Source organism: Trichomycterus rosablanca, chromosome 4, assembly GCF_030014385.1.
Source record: "Trichomycterus rosablanca isolate fTriRos1 chromosome 4, fTriRos1.hap1, whole genome shotgun sequence".
Taxonomy (NCBI): Eukaryota; Metazoa; Chordata; class Actinopteri; order Siluriformes; family Trichomycteridae; genus Trichomycterus; species Trichomycterus rosablanca.
Window position 1 is genome coordinate 45,028,078 of NC_085991.1, and position 9,269 is coordinate 45,037,346.

The 9,269-nt window shown below is 44.8% G+C and overlaps 1 protein-coding gene across 1 annotated transcript in view; it reads right to left on the reverse strand.

Moving 5' to 3' along the window:
* The window catches only part of tada1 (transcriptional adaptor 1), a 24,348-nt gene extending 15,685 nt beyond the window's left edge, over window positions 1–8,663 (reverse strand). The window contains exons 1-2 of the mRNA XM_062994393.1: window positions 8,523–8,663; window positions 8,028–8,119 (exon numbers count right to left, since the gene is read on the reverse strand). Coding sequence (XP_062850463.1) covers window positions 8,028–8,119; window positions 8,523–8,617 — 187 coding nt within the window. The 5' untranslated portion in view covers window positions 8,618–8,663. The remainder of the gene's footprint in view (window positions 1–8,027; window positions 8,120–8,522) is intronic.
* Window positions 8,664–9,269: the final 606 nt, after the last annotated feature.

Here is a 9,269-nt window from a genome sequence, read left to right on the forward strand (position 1 = left end):
ACACACGCGAGACAGATTATGGAGTAGGGATGGTGTACTGGTGGACCAAAGAGTATGTGTATGGAGTAGGGATGGTGTACTGGTGGACTAAAGAGTATGTGTATGGAGTAGGGATGGTGTACTGGTGGACCAAAGAGTATGTGTATGGAGTAGGGATGGTGTACTGGTGGACTAAAGAAAGAGTATGTGTATGGAGTAGGGATGGTGTACTGGTGGACTAAGAAAGAGTATGTGTATGGAGTAGGGATGGTGTACTGGTGGACTAAAGAGTATGTGTATGGAGTAGGGATGGTGTACTGGTGGACTAAAGAGTATGTGTATGGAGTAGGGATGGTGTACTGGTGGACTAAAGAGTATGTGTATGGAGTAGGGATGGTGTACTGGTGGACTAAAGAGTATGTGTATGGAGTAGGGATGGTGTACTGGTGGACTAAAAGAGTATGTGTATGGAGTAGGGATGGTGTACTGGTGGACTAAAGAGTATGTGTATGGAGTAGGGATGGTGTACTGGTGGACTAAAGAGTATGTGTATGGAGTAGGGATGGTGTACTGGTGGACTAAAGAGTATGTGTATGGAGTAGGGATGGTGTACTGGTGGACTAAAGAGTATGTGTATGGAGTAGGGATGGTGTACTGGTGGACTAAAGAGTATGTGTATGGAGTAGGGATGGTGTACTGGTGGACTAAAGAGTATGTGTATGGAGTAGGGATGGTGTACTGGTGGACTAAAGAGTATGTGTATGGAGTAGGGATGGTGTACTGGTGGACTAAAGAGTATGTGTATGGAGTAGGGATGGTGTACTGGTGGACCAAAGAGTATGTGTATGGAGTAGGGATGGTGTACTGGTGGACCAAAGAGTATGTGTATGGAGTAGGGATGGTGTACTGGTGGACCAAAGAGTATGTGTATGGAGTAGGGATGGTGTACTGGTGGACTAAAAAGAGTATGTGTATGGAGTAGGGATGGTGTACTGGTGGACTAAAAGAGTATGTGTATGGAGTAGGGATGGTGTACTGGTGGACCTAAAGAGTATGTGTATGGAGTAGGGATGGTGTACTGGTGGACCAAAGAGTATGTGTATGGAGTAGGGATGGTGTACTGGTGGACAAAAGAGTATGTGTATGGAGTAGGGATGGTGTACTGGTGGACTAAAGAGTATGTGTATGGAGTAGGGATGGTGTACTGGTGGACAAAAGAGTATGTGTATGGAGTAGGGATGGTGTACTGGTGGACCAAAGAGTATGTGTATGGAGTAGGGATGGTGTACTGGTGGACCAAAGAGTATGTGTATGGAGTAGGGATGGTGTACTGGTGGACTAAAAGAGTATGTGTATGGAGTAGGGATGGTGTACTGGTGGACTAAAAGAGTATGTGTATGGAGTAGGGATGGTGTACTGGTGGACCAAAGAGTATGTGTATGGAGTAGGGATGGTGTACTGGTGGACCAAAGAGTATGTGTATGGAGTAGGGATGGTGTACTGGTGGACTAAAAGAGTATGTGTATGGAGTAGGGATGGTGTACTGGTGGACTAAAAAGAGTATGTGTATGGAGTAGGGATGGTGTACTGGTGGACTAAAAAGAGTATGTGTATGGAGTAGGGACGGTGTACTGGTGGACTAAAGAGTATGTGTATGGAGTAGGGATGGTGTACTAAAGAGTATGTGTATGGAGTAGGGATGGTGTACTGGTGGACCAAAGAGTATGTGTATGGAGTAGGGATGGTGTACTGGTGGACTAAAGAGTATGTGTATGGAGTAGGGATGGTGTACTGGTGGACTAAAGAGTATGTGTATGGAGTAGGGATGGTGTACTGGTGGACTAAAGAGTATGTGTATGGAGTAGGGATGGTGTACTGGTGGACCAAAGAGTATGTGTATGGAGTAGGGATGGTGTACTGGTGGACCAAAGAGTATGTGTATGGAGTAGGGATGGTGTACTGGTGGACCAAAGAGTATGTGTATGGAGTAGGGATGGTGTACTGGTGGACCAAAGAGTATGTGTATGGAGTAGGGACTGGTGTACTGGTGGACTAAAGAGTATGTGTATGGAGTAGGGATGGTGTACTGGTGGACCAAAGAGTATGTGTATGGAGTAGGGATGGTGTACTGGTGGACCAAAGAGTATGTGTATGGAGTAGGGATGGTGTACTGGTGGACCAAAGAGTATGTGTATGGAGTAGGGATGGTGTACTGGTGGACTAGAAGAGTATGTGTATGGAGTAGGGATGGTGTACTGGTGGACTAAAGAAGAGTATGTGTATGGAGTAGGGATGGTGTACTGGTGGACCAAAGAGTATGTGTATGGAGTAGGGATGGTGTACTGGTGGACTAAAGAAGAGTATGTGTATGGAGTAGGGATGGTGTACTGGTGGACTAAAGAGTATGTGTATGGAGTAGGGATGGTGTACTGGTGGACTAAAGAAAGAGTATGTGTATGGAGTAGGGATGGTGTACTGGTGGACCAAAGAGTATGTGTATGGAGTAGGGATGGTGTACTGGTGGACCAAAGAGTATGTGTATGGAGTAGGGATGGTGTACTGGTGGACTAAAGAGTATGTGTATGGAGTAGGGATGGTGTACTGGTGGACCAAAGAGTATGTGTATGGAGTAGGGATGGTGTACTGGTGGACTAAAGAAGAGTATGTGTATGGAGTAGGGATGGTGTACTGGTGGACTAAAGAGTATGTGTATGGAGTAGGGATGGTGTACTGGTGGACCAAAGAGTATGTGTATGGAGTAGGGATGGTGTACTGGTGGACTAAAGAAAGAGTATGTGTATGGAGTAGGGATGGTGTACTGGTGGACTAAAGAAAGAGTATGTGTATGGAGTAGGGATGGTGTACTGGTGGACCAAAGAGTATGTGTATGGAGTAGGGATGGTGTACTGGTGGACTAAAGAAAGAGTATGTGTATGGAGTAGGGATGGTGTACTGGTGGACTAAAGAGTATGTGTATGGAGTAGGGATGGTGTACTGGTGGACCAAAGAGTATGTGTATGGAGTAGGGATGGTGTACTGGTGGACCAAAGAGTATGTGTATGGAGTAGGGATGGTGTACTGGTGGACCAAAGAGTATGTGTATGGAGTAGGGATGGTGTACTGGTGGACTAAAAAGAGTATGTGTATGGAGTAGGGATGGTGTACTGGTGGACTAAAAAGAGTATGTGTATGGAGTAGGGATGGTGTACTGGTGGACTAAAGAGTATGTGTATGGAGTAGGGATGGTGTACTGGTGGACCAAAGAGTATGTGTATGGAGTAGGGATGGTGTACTGGTGGACCAAAGAGTATGTGTATGGAGTAGGGATGGTGTACTGGTGGACTAAAGAGTATGTGTATGGAGTAGGGATGGTGTACTGGTGGACCAAAGAGTATGTGTATGGAGTAGGGATGGTGTACTGGTGGACCAAAGAGTATGTGTATGGAGTAGGGATGGTGTACTGGTGGACCAAAGAGTATGTGTATGGAGTAGGGATGGTGTACTGGTGGACTAAAAAGAGTATGTGTATGGAGTAGGGATGGTGTACTGGTGGACTAAAAAGAGTATGTGTATGGAGTAGGGATGGTGTACTGGTGGACCAAAGAGTATGTGTATGGAGTAGGGATGGTGTACTGGTGGACCAAAGAGTATGTGTATGGAGTAGGGATGGTGTACTGGTGGACTAAAAAGAGTATGTGTATGGAGTAGGGATGGTGTACTGGTGGACTAAAAAGAGTATGTGTATGGAGTAGGGATGGTGTACTGGTGGACTAAAAAGAGTATGTGTATGGAGTAGGGACGGTGTACTGGTGGACTAAAGAGTATGTGTATGGAGTAGGGATGGTGTACTAAAGAGTATGTGTATGGAGTAGGGATGGTGTACTGGTGGACCAAAGAGTATGTGTATGGAGTAGGGATGGTGTACTGGTGGACTAAAGAGTATGTGTATGGAGTAGGGATGGTGTACTGGTGGACTAAAGAGTATGTGTATGGAGTAGGGATGGTGTACTGGTGGACTAAAGAGTATGTGTATGGAGTAGGGATGGTGTACTGGTGGACCAAAGAGTATGTGTATGGAGTAGGGATGGTGTACTGGTGGACCAAAGAGTATGTGTATGGAGTAGGGACGGTGTACTGGTGGACCAAAGAGTATGTGTATGGAGTAGGGACGGTGTACTGGTGGACCAAAGAGTATGTGTATGGAGTAGGGACGGTGTACTGGTGGACCAAAGAGTATGTGTATGGAGTAGGGATGGTGTACTGGTGGACCAAAGAGTATGTGTATGGAGTAGGGATGGTGTACTGGTGGACCAAAGAGTATGTGTATGGAGTAGGGATGGTGTACTGGTGGACCAAAGAGTATGTGTATGGAGTAGGGATGGTGTACTGGTGGACTGAAGAGTATGTGTATGGAGTAGGGATGGTGTACTGGTGGACTAAAGAAAGAGTATGTGTATGGAGTAGGGATGGTGTACTGGTGGACCAAAGAGTATGTGTATGGAGTAGGGATGGTGTACTGGTGGACTAAAGAAAGAGTATGTGTATGGAGTAGGGATGGTGTACTGGTGGACTAAAGAGTATGTGTATGGAGTAGGGATGGTGTACTGGTGGACTAAAGAAAGAGTATGTGTATGGAGTAGGGATGGTGTACTGGTGGACCAAAGAGTATGTGTATGGAGTAGGGATGGTGTACTGGTGGACCAAAGAGTATGTGTATGGAGTAGGGATGGTGTACTGGTGGACTAAAGAGTATGTGTATGGAGTAGGGATGGTGTACTGGTGGACCAAAGAGTATGTGTATGGAGTAGGGATGGTGTACTGGTGGACTAAAGAAAGAGTATGTGTATGGAGTAGGGATGGTGTACTGGTGGACTAAAGAGTATGTGTATGGAGTAGGGATGGTGTACTGGTGGACCAAAGAGTATGTGTATGGAGTAGGGATGGTGTACTGGTGGACTAAAGAAAGAGTATGTGTATGGAGTAGGGATGGTGTACTGGTGGACTAAAGAAAGAGTATGTGTATGGAGTAGGGATGGTGTACTGGTGGACCAAAGAGTATGTGTATGGAGTAGGGATGGTGTACTGGTGGACTAAAGAAAGAGTATGTGTATGGAGTAGGGATGGTGTACTGGTGGACTAAAGAGTATGTGTATGGAGTAGGGATGGTGTACTGGTGGACTAAAGAAAGAGTATGTGTATGGAGTAGGGATGGTGTACTGGTGGACCAAAGAGTATGTGTATGGAGTAGGGATGGTGTACTGGTGGACCAAAGAGTATGTGTATGGAGTAGGGATGGTGTACTGGTGGACTAAAGAGTATGTGTATGGAGTAGGGATGGTGTACTGGTGGACCAAAGAGTATGTGTATGGAGTAGGGATGGTGTACTGGTGGACTAAAGAAAGAGTATGTGTATGGAGTAGGGATGGTGTACTGGTGGACTAAAGAGTATGTGTATGGAGTAGGGATGGTGTACTGGTGGACTAAAGAGTATGTGTATGGAGTAGGGATGGTGTACTGGTGGACTAAAGAGTATGTGTATGGAGTAGGGATGGTGTACTGGTGGACTAAAGAGTATGTGTATGGAGTAGGGATGGTGTACTGGTGGACTAAAGAGTATGTGTATGGAGTAGGGATGGTGTACTGGTGGACTAAAGAGTATGTGTATGGAGTAGGGATGGTGTACTGGTGGACTAAAGAGTATGTGTATGGAGTAGGGATGGTGTACTGGTGGACTAAAGAGTATGTGTATGGAGTAGGGATGGTGTACTGGTGGACTAAAGAGTATGTGTATGGAGTAGGGATGGTGTACTGGTGGACCAAAGAGTATGTGTATGGAGTAAGGATGGTGTACTGGTGGACTAAAAAGAGTATGTGTATGGAGTAGGGATGGTGTACTGGTGGACTAAAGAGTATGTGTATGGAGTAGGGATGGTGTACTGGTGGACTAAAGAGTATGTGTATGGAGTAGGGATGGTGTACTGGTGGACCAAAGAGTATGTGTATGGAGTAGGGATGGTGTACTGGTGGACCAAAGAGTATGTGTATGGAGTAGGGATGGTGTACTGGTGGACTAAAAAGAGTATGTGTATGGAGTAGGGATGGTGTACTGGTGGACTAAAAAGAGTATGTGTATGGAGTAGGGATGGTGTACTGGTGGACTAAAGAGTATGTGTATGGAGTAGGGATGGTGTACTGGTGGACCAAAGAGTATGTGTATGGAGTAGGGATGGTGTACTGGTGGACCAAAGAGTATGTGTATGGAGTAGGGATGGTGTACTGGTGGACTAAAGAGTATGTGTATGGAGTAGGGATGGTGTACTGGTGGACCAAAGAGTATGTGTATGGAGTAGGGATGGTGTACTGGTGGACCAAAGAGTATGTGTATGGAGTAGGGATGGTGTACTGGTGGACCAAAGAGTATGTGTATGGAGTAGGGATGGTGTACTGGTGGACTAAAAAGAGTATGTGTATGGAGTAGGGATGGTGTACTGGTGGACTAAAAAGAGTATGTGTATGGAGTAGGGATGGTGTACTGGTGGACCAAAGAGTATGTGTATGGAGTAGGGATGGTGTACTGGTGGACCAAAGAGTATGTGTATGGAGTAGGGATGGTGTACTGGTGGACTAAAAAGAGTATGTGTATGGAGTAGGGATGGTGTACTGGTGGACTAAAAAGAGTATGTGTATGGAGTAGGGATGGTGTACTGGTGGACTAAAGAGTATGTGTATGGAGTAGGGATGGTGTACTGGTGGACTAAAGAGTATGTGTATGGAGTAGGGATGGTGTACTGGTGGAACAAAGAGTATGTGTATGGAGTAGGGATGATGTACTGGTGGAACAAAGAGTATGTGTATGGAGTAGGGATGGTGTACTGGTGGACTAAAGAGTATGTGTATGGAGTAGGGATGGTGTACTGGTGGACCAAAGAATATGTGTATGGAGTAGGGACGGTGTACTGGTGGAACAAAGAGTATGTGTATGGAGTAGGGATGGTGTACTGGTGGAACAAAGAGTATGTGTATGGAGTAGGGATGGTGTACTGGTGGACCAAAGAATATGTGTATGGAGTAGGGACGGTGTACTGGTGGAACAAAGAGTATGTGTATGGAGTAGGGACGGTGTACTGGTGGAACAAAGAGTATGTGTATGGAGTAGGGATGGTGTACTGGTGGACTAAAGAGTATGTGTATGGAGTAGGGATGGTGTACTGGTGGACTAAAGAGTATGTGTATGGAGTAGGGATGGTGTACTGGTGGACTAAAAAGAGTATGTGTATGGAGTAGGGATGGTGTACTGGTGGACCAAAGAGTATGTGTATGGAGTAGGGATGGTGTACTGGTGGACCAAAGAGTATGTGTATGGAGTAGGGATGGTGTACTGGTGGACTAAAAAGAGTATGTGTATGGAGTAGGGATGGTGTACTGGTGGACTAAAAAGAGTATGTGTATGGAGTAGGGATGGTGTACTGGTGGACTAAAGAGTATGTGTATGGAGTAGGGATGGTGTACTGGTGGACCAAAGAGTATGTGTATGGAGTAGGGACGGTGTACTGGTGGACCAAAGAGTATGTGTATGGAGTAGGGATGGTGTACTGGTGGACCAAAGAGTATGTGTATGGAGTAGGGATGGTGTACTGGTGGACTAAAGAGTATGTGTATGGAGTAGGGACGGTGTACTGGTGGACTAAAGAGTATGTGTATGGAGTAGGGATGGTGTACTGGTGGACTAAAGAGTATGTGTATGGAGAAGGGATGGTGTACTGGTGGACTAAAGAGTATGTGTATGGAGTAGGGATGGTGTACTGGTGGACCAAAGAGTATGTGTATGGAGTAGGGATGGTGTACTGGTGGACATGATGGTAACAGGTTTTCATCCCTATACAGTTTACGTAATCTGTATACAGGGCACATCAACACACTCCACCAAAAGTAAGAACTAAGTGTAAAAACACTTTAAGGAGGAAGGAAAGAAAAATTGAAACTGTGCAGGGAAGCACTTGAGTTGAAACCATGTGGATTATAAAAACATAGACAAATAGAAAACTTACTGTTATCGTGCCCTAAAAGCCGACGCGCCTCGACGTCAAACTCTTCTTTACTGATTTTCTGTTTGAACCACAGTTTCAAATTCGCCCAGTAGCTACAAATAACAAAAAGATTTAAACCAGGTTAATTGAATAACATCATACCAAGCAAAAGTGTTAAAATGTCGCCACTTATTAATACATTGAAAAGTTGTTAAATGATAGAAATGAAAAGGCAAAATTGGGCTGCGTCTTAAACCACACATTACATGGTGAAGTGTACACTATGTGACTAGAATAAACAAACAGGGTAGTACACTAATTTAGCATACTATTTAGTACAGCAGTGGGGGTTTGGAACGCAGCCTTTTTACAATGTTGTTTTCAGGCTTTCTTCAGTAGAGCTAAGTAAAGCTAGCTACCCCTGCTAAACAGCTAACGCTAATTTTGTAATGCTTAAACCTGTGTACAGCTTCTGCGTAAAAATATTTTCCGCATAAACAAATTCTAAATACTTACTGCTTTATATTATCACCGATGGCGTCGGTTAAGTTTTTCTTGGCTAATTCAAGTTCGCTCGCATGAGCTGCCATAGCGACGTCGCTACCGACCATTGAGTTAAACAGAGGAGTGCGGTTTAAGAAACGCTGATCTACAAATAAGAGTGCAGACAAGATGAACAATATTATGATATGTAGATCATAACATCTAGTCAGTTCAGCCAACATGCATTAAGAGCATTGTCAAACCACACAAGCGGCGTCTAATTTATTTCTACACTGGAAAATAATTCTGCCACCTGCTGTTCTGGAGTGATACAATTTTAAGCAGTTGAACATCCATCAGCATTTAGCAGACGCCTTTATCCAAAGCGACTTACAGTGCTTTTACGGTATACAATCTAAACAATTGAGGGTTAAGGGCCTTGCTCAAGGGCCCAACAGCAGCAACCTGGCAGTGGTGGGGCTTGAACCAGTAACCTTCTGATTACTAGTCTAGTAATTTAACTACTAGGCTACAGCTTGCCCTTTATTCATTCATTCATTCATTCATTCATTTATGAATGACAGGTGTGGCTTAGGGGTTAAGGTACTGGACTAGTAATCCAAAAGTTGCTGGTTCAAGCCCCACCACTGCCAGGTTACCACTGTTAGGCCCTTGAGCAAGGCCCTTAACCCTCCATTGCTTAGACAATATACTGTCACTGTACTGTAAGTCGCTTTGGATAAAAGCGTCTGTTAAATGCTGAAAATGAAGATGTACATT